The sequence below is a fragment of the Motacilla alba genome, chromosome 1 (assembly GCF_015832195.1).
Source record: "Motacilla alba alba isolate MOTALB_02 chromosome 1, Motacilla_alba_V1.0_pri, whole genome shotgun sequence".
Lineage (NCBI taxonomy): Eukaryota > Metazoa > Chordata > Aves > Passeriformes > Motacillidae > Motacilla > Motacilla alba.
Genome location: NC_052016.1, coordinates 21,274,680 through 21,299,648, shown reverse-complemented (window position 1 = coordinate 21,299,648; position 24,969 = coordinate 21,274,680). Strand labels below are relative to the sequence as shown.

Below are 24,969 nucleotides of genomic sequence, written 5' to 3'. Positions count from 1 at the left end.
ATGTAAAGAGACAGTGGGAGGAACTTCATAACGTGAAATTGTTACAGCAAATTAACCAATCAAGGGGGGGAAAAGAAGAAAATCTCCAAATTAACTAAAGAACTGGGACATATACTTTGTCTCTACCACTAAAGAAACATATAGAGAGGCCAAAACTTGATAAAAAATATTCTGATAAATCCTCAGAGATTTGATCTTCAAAAATTCAGAAATTTATACAGAAGTTCATTAAAAAGGCTCAGCAGCAGTTATCCAACCAGAGAACCAGTTCAAATACAATCCTGCAGCATTGCACTCTTTCACCAGTGTGTGTACATGAATAACTGCTTCAAACAAACAAACAAAAGACAAAGTAATTTGAGGCAACTGGGTCAGGAAATCAGTTACACAGAACTGCTGCTTCTTGAATGTATCCAACAGCTACCAGACAAATGTATGGTTTAAGTGATAGCAGTAGAAAAATCTGACTGTCAAAGACTATACATGGCTGCTGCTCTCTTCACAGAGACAGATTATGGGAACAGCATATTATTTCCTTTAGGGACTGTCATGGCTCTTGCACTGTGTTTCTTCACAATGCAACATGTATTTAAAGGGAAGTACAAACAGCTTTAAAAACAGATATAAGCAAAATACAATATTTGGATGATGCAGTAGAGTCACCCCTCCCTGTTCATGTTCTACACTAGCAGTGCAATCCACTCATAAGCACCACCCTGCTTTAGATAACAGGAAGAACAAGCATTCTTTCACCCTGATGTCCTTGCTGGATGTAGATAATGGAGAAAAGAAGGCTGAGAACAAGGAAGTCACTGTATCATCCCTGCTTGACCCTCGGGCCGTCTCCAGCCAAAGACACTGCAGTACTTAAACCACGTCTTGCATGTAAACTTCACTCCCTCCCAAGGGCAGGCACCAGGAGACTTGCAATCAGGAAGATTATACAGAGCTAGGTTGGTGGAGAAGTTCATAATTGGCTGCATGTCAAAACAAAATTGCAAGAACCAAACCTCCAATTTAGCTTCACTACAAATTATACTGCAAAGCAAAGATGGAGTTGTCTTCCCCTGGGAAAAAGGCCTATTAATTTTATGTGTCTGTCTATGGACCTACATTATTTTTCACATATTTAGTATTACAAAAAACTTAAAAGTAGGCATCCTTTGCTTCAGATCTAGAATGTCCTTCCCTATTCTTCACAAATCTTTTGATTTGGTTTAGTTCTTCAGTACTTAAAAAAAAAATAATAATGTTGTCTTCATATGTAATTGCCTTAAAAACCTCTGCTTTAAATTAATTTTTCATAGTATGTATTTGAGAGTATTCTGTTTGTTTTCATTTGTGACATGGAATTTCCTCTCTAGTTAGAGAGCAAAGTATAAAATATATTGATACCATGAGAGATATGAAGTCTTTTTAATTATACTTCGTTACATAGAATTAAGACATTGCAAGCAAAGAAAAAAAACACAGCACAAGTATTTTAAGTTGATTCATTCAAATTCCTCTGACACAAGATAAAAATATGTTGTAAAATGAAGAATAAAGTAGTAAAGTGAAGATTGTTTCAGAGGTGTTTTTAAAAGAAATGCTTCATTTTTAAATTAGAAGCCTCTCACTGAAATGCATTTAGTCAAATGCATTTAGGGAATACAGGTGAAAATCCTGTGGTTGGTGTTTTGCAAAAAAATAAAGATTGTGTTCTAATATGGAATCATTGATGACATGTATCAACTAAGGACATATTAAATTGGAGTTATGATGCCATTTAATGATTTAATATGAGACTGGAAGAGTATTTCAATATGGACCAGAAATAGAAACCAGGTGTTTCCAAAAACTGGAGAACAATCAGGCTGCGTTAAATACTAGAATAACATGTATAGAAAGTTGCAAGAACAGCTACATGGAAGCAGGAAGAAATTAGTAGCATCTAAATATGTATGAGCTTGTGTACCTCACAAAGTGTCACCCATGTTTTCTGATGGAATACAAGGGTTCAAGATTTATGAGCAAAGAAAACATATTCAACCAATTATTAGGTGGTAAACAGGATTTAACAAAACTGGGAATAAATGACAGGAAAACATTGTCTTCTACAAACTATAACTACAAGTAAAATATGCACTTTAATGTATACATGGCTAGTTTGATATACTTCCAAATAATACAAACTGAACTTTAGTAGTGGCATAAATTTCTTTACTGCATTGGTTACAGACATGCATCAGATGTATCAGATTCAAAAAATGCTGACAATATTGTATGCTTTTTTTTTTTTTGTGGTAAATCTAAAAACCTAAATGACAGAGTGATACCACGTTAAACTAAGGCCTAAGCAACTTTGATTTGCATGGCAGACTATCTACAAATTAAAAAAAAAAAAAAACCCAAACAACAACCCTGTTATGTTACAAAATTTGGAAGTCTATCTTGCCAAAGATACTACTGTTTCATAAGAGAGGATATGAAATATTACAGACTCCTTCTATTTGTCCTTTCTTTTCAAGGAATGAGTGGAACTAGACTTTGACATGTTGGATGTAAGTTATTTGCTGGCACTATGATTATCTTTTTTTCTTAGGCAAAGTTGCTTCTACAGCATTGACTGAAACCATAAATAGAGAACATTCAGGAGAACATTTGCCTCCCTTATGGGTATCCAGCCTTCTTTGCTGTCTGGAAAGGCTAGAAAAAACAGCTACATTGAAGAAATGAACGACATAACCATAGGAAAAAGGCAGAAATTTGTCTTATCATTAATTATTTAAAAACATACAAAATTCACAATTAAAATTCTTCTCTTCAAGATGAGTCACTTTTTAAGGTCAGCTCTGCAGAGAGTACAAATACCGATCATTTAATGTTTTTAGTGACAGATTGGCAAAACTTACTTGGCTGTGACTTCTCTAAATACCAGATCCTTCTTTAAACATATCCAGAATAGTTTGTGTCAGTTCCACAAAAAAAAAGGTAATGCTTTTGTTTTTTTAATGGCCATAATTTCTATTCTCTTCCACTGTTTGAGAATTCCTACTTATTTTATGAAGTCAGAGCATTTAGAAACCATGCATTTTGGTGACCAGGAGTGGACTCTACAGTCATATTTCATAGCACTTGTGAAATGCTACCTATTTTTCATCTCAAATTTTGAACTTAATTATCACTATCCATAATGAGAATATGAAGTGAAAACTGAGACAGTTTTCACCTTGCACAGATTTTACAAACATGAAATTCTAGAAAATTTCCTGAACAGATGTTTAATAGATTAAGTATTAAATAATTAATTTCAATGTACTTTTTATTTTACCAAGTAGAGACTTATAAAAGAAAATTCAAAGTTTAATTCCTAAAATTACCCCAAAAGTGCTGGTTACCTGGGGTTTTTTTATTAAGTTAGAGATCCTAGTGTCCTTCTGTAGGCACAGTATTACCACATTACCCTCAAATCCACTTACACGCCCTTAAAATCACTTAATTTTAAACAAATATTTTTTAAGTATTTTTTGAATATTTTCTGTTCCAATTTTCTTCACTCTTATGGACAAAATGATAACATTTTCAAACTAAAGATGTTTATTCAGCTCAAACACTTTTTTTTTTCCTTCACCAAGCACATACTTGAATGAAAGAATAATTCTTTTTCCTTCCACTTTCCACTCTTGAATTGTTAAAGATGCCATATATCCCCCCCCTCCACTCTTGAGTAAACAAACCCATTTGCTCACATGTCCTGATACCCTTTCTTAACTGGGATGAACATTTATTCCTAAAAATGAAAACAATATTAAAAGAACAGACTTCATTGAAATATGAGAAAATGGTGCAACTAAATAAAATTAATTATATTTTTCTTATATGAGACTGTATGAGACTATAGGCTATATTTACACATACAGCCTCACACACTACTTGTGCAAGAGCAGCAAACCTGTACTGGCCAGATGTCTTTAAACAGAAATACAGAACTTGCTGGTGAATGCTCGGTTTCATTTAAGATTATGGGATGGAAATTACTTGCTCATTCATTTTGGCTTTGACTTGCAACTCAAAAATCCTCCTATCATTACCCCTTATCACCAGTTTTTCTTCGACCTTTTTAATACCTCCTTCCCCCCCTTACAGAATCTTGGCATTATAATAATGAATTTAAAAGATCTTGGATCCAAGAATGCACAGGATAAAATCAGTGTGTTCTATCAGCACCAGCAAGCTCAAGAAATGTTACTAAAAGTAAGAGCAGGAAATTATGGTGGGAGTGGTTGAGATTTCAGAAAGATCTGAGCTGTAAGCATGTAAGTTGAGTTTACAATGGTTTGCATATCAGATGGGATTTACTAGATTTTTTTTTTTTTTTTAGGTGTCTGAAATTGGCTTTTTATCCTAAGGCTTACAGGTCTCCCACCAGAAGGGAGAAGGAGAAGAGAAAGGAGGGGGTGGAGGGAGAGAGACAGTACCACTCCTGTTTTCTACCATGCACACTAAATTAAGGACAGACAAACAAATCCTGCTAGTGAGTCACAACCGCTGTTCTACAGATACAGAAAATTATGCACTACAAAGATAAAACATTCTGACTCGTACATAGGGGGAAGTACTGCTTGAAGTCCTTTGAAATGAAACAGCACTCCTGTGTAAGAAGGAAACTATGGAAATGGGTGTGGGTGTGGGACAGAGCAGGAGGAATGAGTGCTGAGGGTCTGGGATTCACAATCTGCACAATTCATCCTCTCTGGATAGGCTGCACCACTGGAAGTGTGTTGGGAGGTAACATTTCATTCCACAAACACATATGGAAAGTCTAGAATTCCTAGCTGTGCAAAGACCATTTCCCTTCCTACTTCACTCTCTAACCATACATAAGAAATGGTAAACTCTTCCACAACGTTCCTTGTATTTAAAAATTCACCTAGCAGTCTATCTTGCTGCCAACCACTGTCAAACTACCTGTTAAGTACGAACCCAATTTGTGTTTTCCAGAGGGTGTTTCCATTTGGCTGGGTTTTTATAGATGTATAACAGTATAGATTTCCATCTGTTGGTAAATTACTGACATGTCGTTGCATGGCTTCCCCTTCTCTGCTCTGTCTCATAGGACATCCAAACCTTTCACTTGCTGCAATCTAAAAACAACATTGTTCAAATGAACTAGTAAAATGAAATAATTCTGCATCTCAGCAAAGATTTATCACCTATCACTGTAAGAAAAAAAACTGAAACTGCCCTCTTATGCAAGAAATTGACTGACACCTGTTACAACCGCCCCTTTTGTCTTCATTTACTACCAGCATCTTCATGCTGAGCTCCACAAGACAGAATATACAAAAATACACCTTTAAGAGAACATGAAAGCAAAAAGTGTCATACGCATACTAAAACTGCAATTTAAATAGCAAAACGCTTCTGCTGGTATAACTGGTTTAAAATTTGGAAAAGAAGAGGTCTCCATGAAGCTTAAAGAACTAATAAAAGATACAGTGGCTTTAAAATGTTCACAGCAAACCATTCACATTTCACTTGCAGAGGAAAATTTAGCAAAAATAATATAGGCTAAACATGAATATTACATTATTGTACTTTGTGCAAACAGCCTGTAAACTTAAGAAATCCCAAACATTAATAATAAGAACATGATTATCTGTGAGGAGGAAGAGTATTCTTATTGCACTCCTCTAAACTGGTTTTGCACTTCATTTTAGATAATCCCCATAATTTTCTGGTTCTCTGAATGAATTTTTTTTTTTGTGATATCTTTTTTCTAACTGGTATCTCAAATATTATTCTCACAGTTCAAGAGAGATTTCTTGGAGGATTTTTTGGGGGAGTGTGGGGGAAAGGGAAGGAGGAAAGGGATGTTAGTGTTTTGATTTACACATGAGAGAAACAGAAGCTCAGATATTGAATGATATAGCCCTTTATTGAAAATTACCTGTAATTGACCATAATTTTGTCAGATAACTTCATTATCCAGTTATCTGGCATATTTTGACTTGAAGAATCAACTAAGAACTTTTAAACTCCTAAAAATCCTTCCTAGAACTAGATTTTAATTTTCTTTTTTTAAGTGGTTTTAAGTGCCTGACGATTTTAGATACAAAATGCACAGTAATTCCCTTTCATTTGAGGCTGCTTCTGCCTTTTAAACTAGCTGTTAACTAGTCAAGAAACAATGAACTGTATTTGTTACAGCTGACACATTCAGAAGTTAATTGCTGACATAGATTTGGCAGCTATCCCAGTACAGGAAAAAAAGAATGTATGGATTCAAGCTACTTTGCATTCTGGTCAGAAACACACACCAGCAACATGACAACGAACTTTGCACTCAAAAAGGTCCGTCTTTCAGAAGGCTGCATTAAAGACTGGAGATTAAATAAAACATCTTGTTTACTCAAGTGACAGATTTGGTCTGTAAAAACCAACAATCAAGATTAAAAAATCAAGGAACTTATTACATGCAGCAAACTAACCTCTAATAAAACTATAACTGTTCTTCTCAAGGAGCCTATTTAAACATAAGAAACCCCCCACATTTTCCTTAAAGTCAAAAAAAGGGATACATGCTACTAAGATAGCCACATCATTTTCAAGAAATATTTAATTCAAGATAAGAAACACTAAAAAACATTTATTAAAGATCCAATTGAATAGAGAAATTAAAACTATTCACACAAAAGTCCTTGTATTTCTGAGCAAGTTGCACTTTCTGTTGAGCTACTCCAGTGGTACATGCTAGAAATTTCAACCATAATTTATCTTGTCTGTGTCACTCTAAGTTATACTTTGTTCATCTGAGTAATCCCTACAGAAAGACAGAAACGTGGTCTTATTTTAACCCTGCAGAAGCCTGGAGGGGAGGAAGGGGAGCAATGCATCTCAGACTTCTGCAGAAGCAGTGCAGGGGCACTTCTGTGTGCCTCTCATGGCATTACCACGGCTGCAAGCAAGCAGCTGCCCAAACCATTCCTTTCAGTAACTAAGTGAATGTGCACTGAACAGCATCCAGAATAGTTACATGGAAGTTATGTTATTGACTTTGAAGAAAAAATTATATATATCCATTTCAAAGGCACATTGTCATTTTTCCAAGTTGTCTGGGGAAGAAGTGCAAGGATGAATATTCATAGATCAGCAGAAGGAGGTGGTGATTGATTTTATAAATTTATGAAATATGATTGGTATTAGAAAAAATATGCATTTTCAAAGAGGATTAGAACTTCTACTGAAATGTTGGGTCCCCTGCTCTCTATATTGTCAATGGTTCAAGCACAAAGAAATTCTACTGTAATGAAATACATCAATATATATGAGTTACATCAGTTACTTGAACAAAAGTACAGCTGCAGTCTCTGTACCTCTCTTCTCTTTACAATCCCCTTCTTGTTCTTCCACTGGTCTTTTCCAAGTCTTTTAGACCTAACTCTAAATAAATTATGCTGCTGTTTATACAGCCAATTCAATTTACAGCAATAGATAACCTCTTGTGTCTACAAGCAGTGAAGGGGACACATAAATTTTGCCCCTCTAATTACTCTGTTCTCTCAGTTGTTTTAAGGGATCAGGGAATGTGCATTCCAATCTAGATTCCAGAGCCCTCCCCATTTCTACTGTAGGATTAAAGAAACCACACAGGGTTGCACCAGCATTTGGAACCCTGTAAACTGCTTGTTCAAAACACCTACCTAAGTAGCAATATTGTCTTTTTTAGGAAAATTGATTAAATACATAGACATATTTAGCTATTTCTGTGTTTGAAACTAATATTATCAGTAATTAATTTTGCATTTGTATTTCAATGTGTTTGTGTATCATGGAAAGGCAGCTGTGTAACTCAAAGGCACCAGTGTTTAAATGGAAACAAAACTCAGGAAGACAAAAGCAGGTCCACCTTCACTCCCAAAAGACATAAAAGCACAACTACAGGTATCCAATCTGGCAATTTTAATAAATGGAGTTTGCAGAAAAGAAAAAAAATGTTTGGTCAGGCTCTGACCATACCAACACTGCAAACATCTTTCTCACTCAGTTTCACATACCTGAAGCCTTACCAGTCCAGCATTCACAACCAGCCTAAAACACCCAAATAGCCTGGATGGCCATGGAAGTAAAACAGTTTGGTTATTCTGTTTAGTTCTTCAAAGAGATATATGCTCACAGCTCTTATTTCAAAACCATAAAAAATGTAATTTCTGATGCAGTGTCAGAATAGTGAGAGGGGAACATGAACCTTTAAATACGTGTCTTACAAGTTGTTTTCACCCACATTAGGGTGTTTTTTGACTTTGTGCTGGGTTTTTGTTTGTATTCCTCTCTTCCCCTCTTCCTCCCCAGCAATATATTTTCCCACCAAAAAGCACATTTCTATTTCGATTCCCTGATTTCTTAAAAAGAACCACCAAGAATTCCCCTCACTAATCTGCAGATTTAAATAAATATTTCTGAGAGGTACTCCTTAGGATTCTTAAGAAATGCTAAATGAAGCCCACCCAACATTTTAGCCTCAGCTCAGGCCCATTTGAGACAGATCTCCTGGAATCAACTTGCATAGCACCAAAGAACATCAGTGAAACCAGTTTACAATCACCACATCTTTTCATGTCTGTTTGGACTCAGTATCACATAATAAAATAAAAGCAGGATGACTGTTACAGCATTGAAATGCAATCAAAATAGCTGGTTCAATTCCGGATTCAGCATGGACTCTGACTTTTCTCAAAGTTTCTTTATGCTTAATTTCACATCAGTTAAGGAAGAAAATATCCATAGGCAGATGACTTCACTCATATTTTAATTCTTGTAAGACAGTATGAAAAGTATTTTAATAATGTAAAGGCAAAAATAAAAAAAGAAAAATACTCAAAAACACCCCAAAATCCCCATTCCAACAAAAAAAAACCAAAACCCAAAAGCCAGACAAAACAAGCAAATATTTATTTAGGTAGGAATTAAACCTTACACAAAGGTATTTCATGAACAATTGAACTCAGACTAACAATACGATTTTTTTTTTTTTTTGTATAGAAGTGTTTATTGTGAAAAGTAGCTTTTGCTTCACTGTGCAGTTTTTTTCCCGAACAGCTGCTTAGAAAAACTTATATTCTCATTTCTGCTGTTTTAGTAATTCTTTGTCATAGACACGTGCAGCTATTTTTAGGACCAAATTTCAGAAAAACATCAGGTAACAGAATTTTAAGAGAAAGGATTGTTTTCCAGTCTTATGAGTGCTATGTGAGACTTCATGTGATGCTTTCATTAGGAAAAAAAATCATGGAAAGAGTTTTAAAGCACTGAAACAGACTTCCCAGGAAAGTGGTGGAGTCACCATCTCTGGAAGCATTCAAAAAATGTGTGAATATGACAGAGGACACTGTTTAGTGGTGAACACTGTGGTGATTCTGGGTTGATGGCTGATGGTTGATAAATTTAAAGGTCTTTGACAACCTTAACAATCCTATGATTCTATAAAAGCACCACTGAACTATGAAAACCAAATGCTTTGTTTTAGCGGCCCTACCCCTTAAAAAAAAAAAAACAAAAAAAAACACATCAAAGAAAAACCCAAACATGCAAATAAACAAACAAACAAACAGAAAACCTCCACCACTAACCATCTCTTGTTGGAGGAGAACAAGCACTCAGGGTTTGTCCTTTCATACTGCTTGAGTTTCCCATCTCCCCCCGTTACAGCACTGGTGATTTTGATCAAATGTTCATAAAAGTAATTAGATAATTCAGTCATTTTCATGGGTAAAAACAGACCATCATTGCAGAAACAGGGTTTTATACAGGAAGACAGGGATGTTACTTATTTAATACCTTCAGGTCACAAGAAATAGAGTTGGTACAGTTATGAACAGAAATGGCTTTTTCTGCAGCACTACCTTGCATTGACTTATGTGTCTAAAGACTAAGAGTACCTAAAAACCTTTGAGAGCACTCCTGAGTGAGCATCACAGTCTGGAAAATAGTGACAAATATAGTTAAGGTGCAACAAAGCAATAGCAACAGTCACTAATCACACTGAAAAAAAGAGTAAAATTTCCTTAGACTAGCTCTTATAATATTTACATTATGATAAAGTCTTTCTTTTAATTTTCTGGTACACTCACTGTCTACAGTTATCTGTCCTGTTTTAAAATGAGCACAGAGGAACAGAAATCAGAACTTCATCTAACAGCAGAAGGGCTTTTCCCTGGAAAATTATGCTTTCTGGGATTGCTAAGTTGTGCTTGTTTGGGTTTTTTTCCTAAATCAGATCATATGTAACTAAAAATGCAAAATTCGTGGTTCACAGAAATGTCTATTTCTTTTCATCACCATTTTTACTCTTTATTTAATAGTTTCCCCAGCCATATCTGCTCTTTTATGCAGCAGATAAAGTATTCATTCATGTACCTAGGACAGCACAAAAAAAATAAAAGGCTGTTGGAGTATGGCACAAAGGGCTACACAGAGTGAAATAGGTGATTCCTGAGATTTTAGAACACAAATAAGAATCTTCTGATTTAAACTACTGTTTGCAAATGATATAGAAATGTGAATGTAAGATACAATTATTTTTAAAATTAGCAGCACATACAAAGGCCATGCACTCACAGAATTGAAAATCACTATCATGACAGTAAACAGAATTCTATAAATTTTCTTCTAAGAATGGTAAAATCAGAGTAAGTCTACTATAAGTTTAGCAGCACTGTATAGAAAATACCACCTCTGAGAGAGTTCTCTGGTTCAAAAAAAACCCAGCAACATAATTTTTTTACATACACAGGCTGTATAATCCAAACACAGAATTCTAATTCACAGAAAAGCAATGCACAGGTGCTGGAAAGGATTATTTTGACTAAATGCTAAAAGCTGTTGAACCCAATATGTGGAATTGCTATAAACTGGCACAAGTCCCTGGAACATCTGATCACTCAGACAGTGGCACTTACAGACCTGCAGGCATGACCTGAATACTGAATGCCTAAAGAACAATTTTGACCAGTGTCACAAAGCCACAGACCAGAACAAACAAGTAAATCAAAACTCTCAAAACCTCAAGCAAAAACGAGTGAAGAATTTAGTGATGGATTTTCATACTGAATGCTAAACTTTCCAACACAGTTATAGCCTGGGCTACAGCTAAGTGACTGTGATGATTAATTGCAATTTTTGCATGTGTTTCCAGAGGGAGACAATGAAACTGGCAGCTTACAATATTTACAATGCATCTTTGGATTTATTATTAAAAAGCACAGAGAAAAATATCCTTTTTGTGTCTTGCACTTTACCTCTTGAATAGAATCTGGCACACCAGAACACCCTTTTGGTTTCCAGTTCTTCCGTGCTTTTGGATTAGCCCCACAATTTTTCATCACTACTTATAAACATGCCCACTACTTAAACACACATGAAGTTAGAACTTGATTTTTCTATTCTTCACTGAATCAAAATTCCCTCATACTCATATGGAATTTATACAACTCCTGAAAGCTTCAATCAGACCCTGAAAAGTGCAATCAGTACAACCCCTGAAACACTTGACTTCAGTGGGAGTTCTGTGGCTGCAGGGTGTGCACAGTTCTCTTAGCAGAACTCATCTCACGTAACACCGTTTTCTTAAAATAAAAGAAAATAAAAGTCTAAAAGTCTGGAGATGTGGCATTCATATTATACTACAGACAGTCTCCACTGGGAAAAGTCAGCATTAGCTTTTGCTTAACTCTAAATTTTGGTATTGTTCCCCAACAGAGAAAGCAGAGGAGCACCTGAATTGCTGCATTATTTATTACAGCAATGCTCAACTGGATATAATTCATCTTAAACTCCAAGATGAATAAGACAAGATTTACAAAATTAGAATTCAGGAACAAAAAGCCAAACAGAAAGCAGCAAAACCAAAGATTCTGTTGCAAAACAGAGATTACTCACACCAGATCATTCAGGTGATTAGCAAAAACCAGGTTTAAATGTTGTGCAATGTTGTCTTTGCAATTCTCTATTACTACTAAAATAAAATTTAAAAAAAAATCAAAAAATGCAAAGAATTTAAGGCTGCACTTTGTGAGAACTGGTGCAGCCTCACTTTAAGTGCTGTATGCAATTTTAGCTACCTCAATAATGGAATTATATTAGAGAACATCCAATAGAGGGCAATGAGGATGGTGAAGGGTCTGGAGGGGAAGCCATATGAGGAGCATCTGAGGATACTTGGTTTGTTCAGCCTGGAGTAGAGGAGACTGAGGGGAGACCCCACTGCAGTTACAACTTCCTTGTGAGGGGAGGAGGAGGGGCAGGCACTGATCTCTGTGACAGTGACACAACCCAAGGGAATGGTCTGAACCTGTGTCATGGGAGGTTTAGGCTGGGTATCAGAAAAAGGTTCTTCACACAGATGGTGACTGGGCACTGGACCAGGCTCCCCAGGGGAGTGACCACAGCACCAAACCAGACAGAGCTCAAGGAGCATTTGGACAATGTCTGTGACACATGGTGAGATTGCTGGGGGCTCCTGCACAGGGCCAGGAGTCCAACACTGTGATCGTAGTGGTTCCTTCTAACTCAGGACATTCTGTGATTCTTAACCACCTTAAGACTAACAATACTTCTTGCCCCCTGTTTGTATGCTAGAGTCACCGCTTTTTTGGTAAGATATTAATTTTCATTCTGAAGGGTTGGTTTTGGGTTGGTGGGGTTTTGTTTTTTTTAATCGTTCTATATCCATTTACTCATGTATCAAGCTTTGTTTCAAAGTATCTCTGCTCTTTCCATATGCTCACCCCTGGGAATCATCTTTCCAGGAATCAAATCTCTCAGCATTTATTTCACCAGGATTACTGCTAGACCAGTTTTAGTCCTCGCCTCCTTGTAAGGAACAACTTGCAACACTGACTATAGTGCAAAAGAGATACTTACAAACTGGGAAGCTTTTTTAAAATTGGCCTGATACAGATCAGCATAAAATTCAAGTAGTTCACATTACTATTTGTTAAATTAAAATAACTATTACCAAAAGGGTAGGGGAAAAATGCTTAAAAAATTAGGGAACTGACTACTAAGTAAAAAAAAAAAAAAAAAAAAAAAAAATAATTCACTGTGAAGCCCATGAATATAACACATAGCTCTGAGTCCATCACATAAGAGATTGGCAGCTTCTCTGTTATGATCATTCAAATGCCACAGAAGAGTCAAGTAAGGAACTGGTATGACTCCAGTACTTACAGCACCACAATTAAAGGACTGAACATTTTTTTTTCAGACTTCTTTTTCTCTTGTGTAAGTTGTTGTCACTTTGTACTAAGCAGATCAAAGTACCGGCAGATTTAGGAACAAATTCACGCAACAAAGATCTGCCAAGATTGTTAAGGAAGATCACACAGATATAACCTGACATATCCCTGAACATTGTAGGTGCACTGACAGAAGTATCACACTCTTCCTGTTCTGTACTTACTTGTTCCTTTATAACTCCTGCTTTGAGTCTCTGTTGAGGTCACTGGAGTAGATCAATCTTTTTCTGATCCAGTAAGTACATTAGTTTATGAGTATTGTATGTTCAAGAACTTCTTTAAAAAATGCTGTATTATGATACTCCAGATAACTGGTCTGCAGTACATTTAATATATCCTTGTTTGCTATCCTCTTTCCTATAAATCAACTACACTGGATCTGTAGTTTATTCTGCTTTGACTAATTAAAATAACAATGTCATAATGTTAACACAATACAATTACACCTCGATTACATGTATCCTCTTACAATAAAAAAAAAAACAACTGTATCATCAGTTAAAGGAACTGTTCATGATAAGAGGCAAGATTACCTTTTCCCTCCTATTTATATCTATCTGTATCACATCTTTGTGTTTCTGTTTTTAAATACTTTATTATTTTAACCATGGACCTGAGTTCATGCAAGCCAAATTCAGCTGAGTATAAAGGTCTACAAAGTTAATGGGTTTGAAATTACTTGCAGCTTGACTGAATCTGGTGCAACATCCTTTAGTAGCAAGAAAATTGCTGGCAGTGAGTGCTTTTAATCTGAATTCATACTATGCTCTAAATGGCACCTCTTGGGCAAAGGGGTCAGGACAATGACTTCTTGTGTGATTTCCAAGTATGAATTTTGGATCATAGCTGGTATTGTTCCTTAGACTACAACTGCAATGCAAACCTTTAGTTTAGTATTAGCTAAAGGGAAACATCATCTTGAAAAGAAAAATTTCATTTGTATCCTTATAAGTTATTCATAAGCTACAGCTCTGACTATTGCTGAATTATGAGGTTATTCATCAACCTCTGTCCACTGTTTAGCAATACTACTCAGGTGATTAGAACAACAAATGAAAACCAGTGCAGCCTTCTAAAGTCACAGTATAAATTTTGTTAGGAGGAAAAATTTAACTCAGCAAAATGAAAATGAGCCACTTGTATTTCCCTCTCTCTCTTTTTTTTTTTTTTTTTTTTTTTTTTTTTTACTGAGAGCCACTACATCTTAAAAGAACATAAATTAACATATCCAAGATCTATGCTTTTTATGGAAATCTAGTTCTTGAAGGAACTTGTTTAGTTAAGAGGAAATTTATTTCAGTAATGATAGGCAGGACTACTAAAGAGGCTGACAAAACCTCCATAGTACTACATGCTGCTTCCCAATTTTATCTGGATGTTATCTATCCAGAAACGATATTTCAGACAAGATTATGCGGACCATGGGAACTGGTAACCAATTACACCCTTAGTTAGTAGATCTCCAGGCTTGCCAAATAAATTTCTGAAAGACTTGTTCTCTTCATCCTTTTTGCAATGATCTTTATGCATCACATTAAAGAGTCGGTGAAACCAAAGGACTGCATTTTTTCTTTTCCAGAAGAGGCAGGAAGCAAGTAAAACATTTCAGCAGGTGTTTGGCTACAAGCTTTTAGCATTGTTCTTAAATAGGCAGAAACTGTGTAATGAATCTTTAGTTGATACACTTTACTGTCACCCTCTTTTCCAGATTAATCTACTTGAGACAGTAAAATAAGTGCTTTTAAAGAACTGGTCCTTCTTGTCTCTCATGCAAACACAAACTTAAGTCAATGGATGATCTCCTATGACTAGAATTAGCAGAGTTTGGCTACAATCATAGAATGGCTCGGATTGGAAGGGACTTTTAAGATCATCTCATTCCAACACCACTGTCATGGGCAGGGACACTTCCCACTAGACCAGCTTGAGCTCCACTCAACCTGGACTTGAACAATGCCAGGGACAGGATCCACAACTTCTGTGTGAATCCTGTTCTAGTGCCTCCCAAATGGCAATATTCACAGAAATCTTAATATCTAAGCAGTATGTTATAAATATCTCATTCTGCAGAAGATCATTAGACTTGCAGTTCAGACGATTACTCCCATGCATTCATTAATGATCCAGCTGCTCATGCACAACTGCAAAGAGATATTATCTGTTAATCATAATTTCCTAAATCATAACAGCAGCATAAATGGACAGTGTTGCCCATCTCATGCTATTTCCAAAAATAAATGCTGGTGACCTCCTGCCATTTCAAGAGACACTTTCACATACTCCAGTGAAGCCACTGGAATCAATGGATTCCTGCTAAGAATGAGCCTCTAGTTTGGTGCTTCCATGGAGCCACTCAAAGGCTTGGCAGTCTTGTGAATACAAGGATTTCTAACATTGTTGATGCCTGTATTCTTTGTGTCCTTTCTACATAACTTTTATTAACACTTACATGTCTTTCTTTTCCAGTACACAAGGATTTTAATATCGTAAGATGTCACCATGAATAGTTGTAACCAGATAAATGACTCTCCCTGTTTTTCTTCTTTTTTTTCTATTCAATAAATTAAAAGGTAGGTTCTCTGCTCATCTACAGCAAAACAAATCAGAACATGTCTTCTCCAATTAATGATATCATCAATCAACAGATAACAAATAATGCAAAAACTCAGGCATGTAATAAAAATAAGAACATTGGTACCTTTATTTTTGAAGACACCCCATTAAAGATGCTATGACATAGCAAAAGGCATCTGAAGAGTATCTTTTTTTCTTAACTCTTTTGTTTCCTGATATCCTTTAAAAATATCAGGAAACAAATACAAATTCAAACAGTTTTAAGTGGAACTGAGCTACAAAAGCAATAAAAATATTTTGTTAATGAATGCAGGATTACATCACTGAAGCTGCACATCCTCAAATTCTTAAGTAATGACAAGTACTGCTCTGAATGCCCTATTTAATACTAAAAAATATTCTGAGTTTTAAACTAGTTCCCAAAAATTGAATATTCTAGTCAAATACCTAAACTAAGAAGCAGTTAAATACACCAAGGGGGAAGCCATGACACTATGTCAGAATTAGGTTAGGCCATGGTTAATTGCTTGGGTCAAAATAAAAGCTGATGTTAAGACATAAGTTACCAATAGGCTTGGATCTAGTCCATGAGACTCCAACAAGCCTCCAGATTTGAATACCTCAGGTTATCAGTAAGTTTTTCCTCCAGTCTCTCCTATTTCTGAATTTCAAGAGACATTGAAAATGAGATTCAAATGACCTGCAGAACTTCAGAATACACATCATCAATTATACTGCCCTTATGTTTTAAGGTAAATGTATATGCTAAAAAAAAATAAAATTAAAACAAGCAAACAAAAAACCAAAACACCCACAAAAACAAAACAAAAACCAACAAAAAAAAAAAAAAAACAAAACACAAAAAACAAGCAAACAAATAAGACATCTGGCATTAATTGATTGAAATAAGTGGTTAATATCTGAATACCAGCCATTAACCAGATTCTTTACCTGGAGAAGTTAATATCCTACTCTTTCAATAATAGATTTTCAACCCACAGACACAAATTACAGTGAAGTTAAAACATGTGTTTCCCAAAATGTCATATTAACTTGACTCAATTGCACTGGAATCAAATGGCATGTTCAGAATGTAACTGTGGGATTACTGGAGAATATTGAAAGAAAATCAGTAGGTAAACATGAACCACTTGCAAAAGGTGCCTCAAAGAAAAGGTCAGTGAAAGGGCAAACAAATACTGCATTTGTTCGCAAAAATTTGTTGAAGAAGGTGGCCATGAAAGGGAGATAATACATAATTTTTTCTTAACAATAAGGCAGCATTTCCATAGACAAAAATAATGAGTTATCTAAATAAATGTGCTGTGCTGTAAGATAGAGTCCAAATTATGCTATTCAACCTCCAAGACTTTGAAGCTCTGTGTCTATGACTTTATTGTTCATATGTTTCATGATTTAGAATTACTGCAAATGATAAAGATATCTCTAATCCCATTTGTATGGGAGTGCATGAAATAAAGCTCTCTACATATTTCTCATCTACCTATTTCTAAGTCAATGTTTCAGAACTCTTCATCAGTTCAGGCTTATTTTCAGATAGGTATTTTGATTCTCATATTTACCTGAAAAGGAGAACGTAGCCTAAAATAGAAAAATCAAGCATGATTTTGTCAGATTTTTGTTTGTTTTAGAAGGGTGAAAACAAGAAGGAAAGATAACAGCTGTATTTTAATCTTAATGCAATTTTACAACTCAACTAGTAGAAAATGTCTACTTGAAGTCTCAGGATCTGCTTCAGATTTCAGTGTACAATCAGAGTAAAACAGTAGTTCCACTTAATCCAGTAAGCAAAATCACTGATTTCAAAAATTCCAAACGTCATGGGTTCACTACACAAAAAGCAGAAAGAAGCAGGATTCCAGACTGTTGGTGAATAAGACACATATGCTGGCATCTCCCTGGGGGAAAGTTCCTTATTAACAAGCAGTCCCTTTAAAGCACTTGTAAAGAGAAACTCTTCACAAAATACAAGAAGAAACTTCATACCAAAGCAGTGAAAAGAAGAAAGTTGAAGCCAAACACACTCACTCCTATAAATCTCCTGGATGAGCACAAAATAGATTAAATTCTACAAGCAAAACATTTTCTACAGCAATTAAAAAAAAAAATCTAAGCTAAAGAAATGTGTACTATGCAGAGTGGTAAAAAAATAGGATTTTACAACTTGGGAAGATGTACATCTCATCCACTTCATGTCAGTGTCCCCAGACACTGGTGAAAACCAAGGAAACTTTATTTATCACTACATATCTTAAAAGTCAGATTTGCAGAGTGCAGTATGCTCTCTTTTGGTTTGTGGTATAGTGGGGAGTATGTGTGTGTTTTGTTTCAACTGTTATTAAAGCAAAGCTAATTCAAGCTCAATAAATTGTCTGGACAGCTTTGAAATGTTAAGAAAAAAATCCTTTTGTTTGAGCACAATAACACTGCCAGTTAAACTCCTCCCTTGTGATGAAATTAGGAGAGGAACTATTTGGCCCTGGTAGATAATTATGACATTCATAAGCTCTTAACCTAAGGGGCTGGGGGAAGAGATGGCTGTCTGCTACTTGTTCTCAAACTGCTCTGATTTTCTGGAACAGAACAAATACAGCACAGTTCCCTCTCTCCAGCCTTAAACACCAGCACTTCTCAAAGAAAAGGCTTCAGTCATTCTTCATAAAATCTACTGCATCTATATCCTTCAAAATAGAAATCCTGAACCTAAGAGTTTCAGTATTTCCAAAGCAAATGATCCAAATGTAGTTACTGACTTTTTCTTAGCCATCCAAACTATCTTAAAAGTCATAATAATTTAATACTCACATAATAATGCCTTTTTTAAAAACAAACCAAAAAAGTAACCCTCACAAGCACTACAATCTTCATTTGATGATGTAAGTGTTCCTCACACTGAGGAACATTCCCCGCCCCCCCCCCCCCCCCCCCCCCAAAAAAAAATAAAAATCACAAGAGTTTTTGGAATAGCCTCTCAAATAATTTGATTCACTTCAAGAAATTCTCACGACTAGTTCAAGGTGGTGTCAAAAAAAAAAAAAAAAAGTACAATAAATCCCTCACCTCAATAATGCTCATTAAAATTAAAAATAATAAACTCCCCCCCAAACACCACTGTAGAAAATGCCTCTTCCCTAGCAACCTAAATGGGTATATTTTCCATATGCAGATGTTCTCCCATTCCCATTTACTATGCCCTGCTGTGGATTGTAGCAGTAACAGAAATGAGCAGCCTCAGTCAGTTAAAAAAAATCATACTCTGCCAATGAAATTCCCTTCCTTTATTAAAAAGAATAAAATGAAGCTGTTTCTTTAAATTGAGGGAAATAACTTACTATTAATATTAGGTTTATTCAGCTTTCCTCCGCTTCTTTCCATCCCCCCCTCACACATATCCTATAATTTTTAAAACTCGGTTTAATAGTATCTGTAATTTCACTCCATTATTTATCTCCTGACATTTGCGATAGTAAGATACCTAAACTATGCAATCCTCCCACGCTGCAGAAATCACACTTCACAAAGTCGCTTTCTACCCTTCCTCCTTTGGAGGAGGCGCGTTCCACATCTCTACGCGCATCATTACACCAGGTAGATCACTGCAAAGCCTGTAGGAAGCTTTCCCGTTCTCCTCCTCTGCCATCCCAGTGCCGGCTGTACCTAAAAGCCTCCGGAGTGTTCCCCAATCGCTGCTCCTCGGGAGACCTCCCCAGCTCGCCCTGATGTGGCAAAAACAAGGCAGCATTTTCTGTAGAAATTGAAAGCACCTGGTGCTCTCTTTTTACTAATTATCGCCGAAAGAAACCATCTGGATGGTGCCAGGCTTAGCCACAGATGCATGGAAGGAGACCTTCGCAGATGCGGTTCTTGGTACCTCAAGGCATCATGCCTGACCCCCCGTCCCTTCCTTAAGCGCGACAAATCTCGCTGCCCCCGCACAGGACACCGTGGGCGGCACATCCAGCCCTGCCAGCCCCGCACAGCACACCGTGGGTGGCACATCCAGCCCTGCCAGCCCCGCACAGCACACGGTGGGTGGCACATCCAACCCCTGCCAGCCCCGCACAGCACACCGTGCGTGACACATCCAACCCCTGCCAGCCCCGCACAGCACACCGTGCGTGACACATCCAGCCCTTCCCAGCCCCGCACAGGACACCGTGGGTGGCACGTCCAGCGCTTCCCAGCCCGGGAGCAGCGGGCGAGGCCGCCCCGTCCCGGGGACTTCCCGGCGCCGCCGTGGAGCTCGGCCGCCCCCTGGCGCCCGGCGGCGGCAGCGCGGCCCGGGGCCGGCCCCCGCTGATATCCCTCTGGGGCGTTCGGGCTGGGTGGGGTTTATTCCTCCCCTAACACCTCCTTAGGAAGTGGGACCGCCGCCCATCCTCTCAGGTGCAGGGAACGTAGTGTCGCACAGGGCAGGGGGGCAGAGGGAGCGGGGGCAGGGACAGCCCCGCGCGGCTCAGCGCCCCGGCCGGACGCCGGGAACTTACCCGAACAGTTTCCAAACCGCGCGGTGGTTTTCCCTCGCCCAGCGGCTGCGCCCCTTCCCGCCCAGCTTCTTCCAGGAGCACAAATGCTTAAGTAACCACGCAGGGGACATCCAAAAATAAACAAATAAATATCTATCTATCTATCTGTGTGTGTATATATATATATATATATATATATATATATATATGTCAGCCCCAGAAAACAGACCAAACCCAGTGGCCGCACCACAACCTCCGAGTCTGCGTTTCTCGAAGCACTGTACGTATGTATATAAATAAACATATATATATATAGAGAGAGAGAGAGATAGAAGAGATAGATAGATAGATACACACATGTATATATACATATACACATGTATATATACATATATGCACGTACATATGCAAAGGACGAAGCGTGCCCGAAGGGGCCATCCCGGCGCACCCCGACCCCCGCACACACCTGCCCCCGCGGTGCTATTCCTTGGCACAAGGGCTCCGCACCCGCACACAGCCCCGCGGCCCCGACAGCGCCCTCCCCTCCGCGCCACCCCCGAGCCGGGGGCTCGGTGTCCCGGCAGCGCGGGGAAGGGTCTTCCAGAGAGGAGAAAACCCCGGCAGGGAGACTTCAGGTCAGGATTCTCACGGACTCTACAGCCAGCACTTCTCCCTGCTCCTAAGAACGAAGCCCACAGTGCCTTCCCCGCGGGCAGACGTGGATTTTAAAGACCAGTGCTCGGCAGATTTTGTGTAATCGCTTCATCTCTCTCATACATTTATCGGGTGCAAATTAAAAAAAAATTTTGCAAAATCCTATACAAAGCAGCTAAGTGCACTTAGCACTGTCCAGCTTTTATTTCCTCCTTATAGATGACACCTCTTGAAGACTGAATCGAAAAAAAAAAGGTGGGCAATAAAGCAAGTTTTAGGTCCTTCTTAATTTGGTTCCACGATAATGCATTGCTTTAATTTTTTCCTCCGTTTCTTTCCCGTTAATTTGAGCGAGTGGACAGCATGGGTAAGAATAATAATTAAAAGAAAAAAAAATCAAAAAGAAAAGGAAAAAGGCGGCAGCGCTCCTACCTTGCCCGCTACTGAGGAGCAATCCGAGCAGGTAGAGAGGCAGGAGGCTCATGTTCAGGAGCTTTCGCCAGCGGACAGTTCCAAGTCGGAGGATGCTCGGCCAGCCCAGGCAAACCCTGCCGCTGCTGCTTCTGCCGCTGCCGCCGCCGCCGTCGCCGCCGCTGCCCGCACAGCCCCGCACCCGCGGAGCGCCGCTCGCCCAGTGACGGCCGCGCCTCCCCGCGCCGCGCTATATCGGCGGGGCCGCGCCGCCGCGCAGGGGGCGGCGCTCGGCGGGCCGGCCGATCCCTCCGCCGCACACGCACCCCGCCACAGCGACGAGCAGCAGACCCGCAGATTCTTCCGCCGCTCTGAGAGGTGGCAGCAGGACCGGAGCATCCCGCCCTGCATCCCCTCCTGGATCCCTTCCCCTCTCTCCCCGGGCGCCCCTCCCCGCACGCCCTCCCGCTGGCAGCCCCCGGCGGGGTGAGGCGGCTCCCCGCGCCTCGCCGCCACGGCCCCTCCGGAGCCCGCTCCCCCCGCCGCTGACGGAGGGGACACAGCCGAAAACGGAGAGGCGGAGGATCGGGGGAGAATCCCGCTGGGAAGCCCCCAGCATCCCGGGAGAGCGCGGGAGCGGCGCTCTGGCTGCCCGCGGGCGGGGACGCGCCCCGGGTCTGGAGGGTCCCCCGCACCCTCTTTTCCCCGAGAGCGGCCGGCGGGGGCTGCGCGGGGCTCGGCAGGTCGCCCGCTCCGCTCCGCCCGCGGCAAGCGGGACCGCCGCGAGCCCCGCGTACGGGCGCGTCTGTAACTAATCCCGTCGGGTTTATGTTCATTCAGCTGTCTAGGAATTCACTTGGTTCGACTTCTGTTATTAGTCCAGAAGGGAAACATACCTCTGCTATTCACGGCTGCGTGAAATAAAACAGATAAAAAGTAAATTGCTTACCGTTTGGATGCTTTGGTGCTGTCTGGCTAAGGATCTTGCTTTGTAAAGAACAAAACTCGCAACCTGCGTAAAGAGGTGTTTTTTTGTCCAGCTTGACTTTGAAGAGGTAATTCTTTTTGAAGGGGTTAATTAAGCTATAGGCTCCAAAGCAGGTTCCATAAATTTGTCACCTTACCACCTGTGTGATATATGGAGGGAGATAGAAGTAGATTTATATTAATGTGAAGCAGTGATAGTGGATAATAAAGGATTAATCCAAATTAACACATCCCTAATGTTTTTTTCCCAACCCTTCCCTTGCCCTTTTCAAGAGGATTTGGGGAGGAAGAGGGAGACAAGGAGTCCCTTTGCAGCAAACTAATATGAACGACATGATCAGTATCTCCAGCTTGGCTCCTGCTGCACAGTAGTCTACAAAATTCTGAAATATAGAAAGAAGAAATATTTTTCTGGGAAGAACAAGATGGGGGATAAAGTCCAAATTCTTTCCTCAGAGGGTGATTTTAGGACACTTGAGAATGAAACAGAGTGAAAAGAAAATGCTGGTAGAAGGGAATGTGAGGGCTTTTTGCCATTGATTGGTTGATCTACACCACGTAAATCAGAATCATATTGCTCAGCTCCACACCTCACAGTCCTGCTCTTAAGCTAAAGATTTTGTAATATAGTATAAAAGGAACAGATTCATATATATTTAAGTGCAATAGAACTGATATTCCTCATAAAGTTTTGGAAATCCAAAATATGGCAGCCTCAGCAAAGCCTTACAGGTCAGAGTGGGATTTATATTTAGGAGGTGCTCTGCTCATGAATGTCGTGAGAGATGCTTAATTGCAGGAACTTTTGGCACCGGCCTTCACTGCAGGTTCAGAAAAGCATAGCAGAGGAAATTTTTTGGTGAAATTTTCCCAGGTGTAAAGGTTCCATTAGCCCTAGGATCCAACTACAGAAATGGACATCATTAATAAATTAATATAGAAAGGTAATGAAAACAATTATTAGAAATAAACCTTAAAGATAAAAGTAAAATTTTCTTGGCAAAAAGCAAGAAACCCTCAATATCAAGCGGGTAGGATGTCAGTTTTATCAAATTTATCTATAATGTTTTGGAGCATTTCCATCCAGCAAAAGTGGAATAATTAGAGAAAATATAAGGAGTGTTAATAAATAAAACCAAATAATTTGTACACATACCTGAACATCTATTATAGTCTACCCTATAGCTGAAAGTCAGAAGCACCTTGATCTGCACAGGTTCAAGGACTGAAATCCATGTACAGGTGCTCCACCACAACACAATACAGAAGCAAGTCGGAGGTTTCTTGCCCACCTATCTGCTATCCCAAGTTTGCTTATTTTAAATTAGTGATATGATGAGAATTTTACCATGTCAGGTCTGAGTGACTAGTTCTTGCTCCTTTGAAATTAGGTGAGGATGCTCTTCTTCCAAAAAGGATTCCTTGCTCTGAGAGCTCTGCCTAGTTACTTGTCTGCAGCAGTCACCAGAGCACACCATGTAGGCTGTCCACAACACATTGGTACAGCATTTGGAGAAATCTGTTGTCAGTTCAGCTTTTCAAGGAAAAGAGGAATATGCTTTTCACTGCTCTGCAGCAATGGAGTAAAAGAGAAAAAGATGAGTATAAAGCTAGAAGATAATCACATTCTTGTAATACCACTGTGAAATAGAGAGGCCTCCCCGAAGGAAGAGGCAGCAGCTGGTTTGCCCATCAGTAAGCATGTAGCTCAAAGTACTCTGTCACATATCCCACCTAAAATGTATGTTAGAGTATGTTTAGGTCCCTCCTCCACAGTGGAGAGACAGAGAGAGGAGGGGAGGAGGGGACAAAATACATAAGTGCGCAGGCTTTCATTGTTTCTGCTGCTTATAGAACAACTCATTAGTTAGAAAATAAAGATCTGTAAATAAAAGTGTCCCACAGTGAACCACAACAGCAAATCATGCTGAGGCCACACAAAAAGGGATTAGAGACATGCAGAAATAAAGCACAAATTTTCTGCCATCTAAATCTATATGACTCTTGGTGCTCATGACCGTACATTAAATGAACCAAAAGATGAGAATTTCAGTGTTGTAAAACATTAATTAGTACCAGTAACAGACAGACCTGTATTATTTCCCATGCTTTGGCTTATAGTGTTTTTCCTTAGAGTGTGCTGTTTACTGGGGGAAGGCTGACATGGAGTTTAATGGCTGTGCTTAGACTAGGGCAAAAGAAAACATGATTTCTGGATAATACCACACGTATAACAAATATGCTGGCAGAAAACAAGCATATGCTATGTAAGTTTTAAAATCAAGAGCAGAAACAAACTACAGTGAGTATTATCTTATGTGAACTGCTAAAAGGAGGAGCATCAAGAAGTACAATGGTCATTCTACTGGGGCAGTTATTTCAAAGGTGAGGAACTCAACCTTTGATGGGATTGATAGGTTCTGAAAGCAATTACAATGCAACTCCAGTGATTGGAAATTCTTGCCAGGAAAATCTCAGGGGAATAGAAGGGAAAGTATTACCTAATGTTACCAAACACACCTTAGATCTTTTGGGATATCACATTCAGAATCAAAGTGGATATATCTGTAAGTTCCCTG

At 38.9% G+C, this 24,969-nt stretch overlaps 1 protein-coding gene across 2 annotated transcripts in view; it reads right to left on the bottom strand.

The window, feature by feature from the left end:
- The window catches only part of NCAM2 (neural cell adhesion molecule 2), a 276,541-nt gene extending 254,917 nt beyond the window's left edge, over nucleotides 1-21,624 (bottom strand). Inside the window, exon 1 of one of the 2 annotated variants that reach the window (XM_038156028.1) lies at nucleotides 21,425-21,624. In XM_038156028.1, coding sequence (XP_038011956.1) covers nucleotides 21,425-21,476 — 52 coding nt within the window. In that variant the 5' untranslated portion in view covers nucleotides 21,477-21,624. The remainder of the gene's footprint in view (nucleotides 1-21,424) is intronic. The other variant, XM_038156020.1, reaches the window with a different exon arrangement.
- Nucleotides 21,625-24,969: the final 3,345 nt, after the last annotated feature.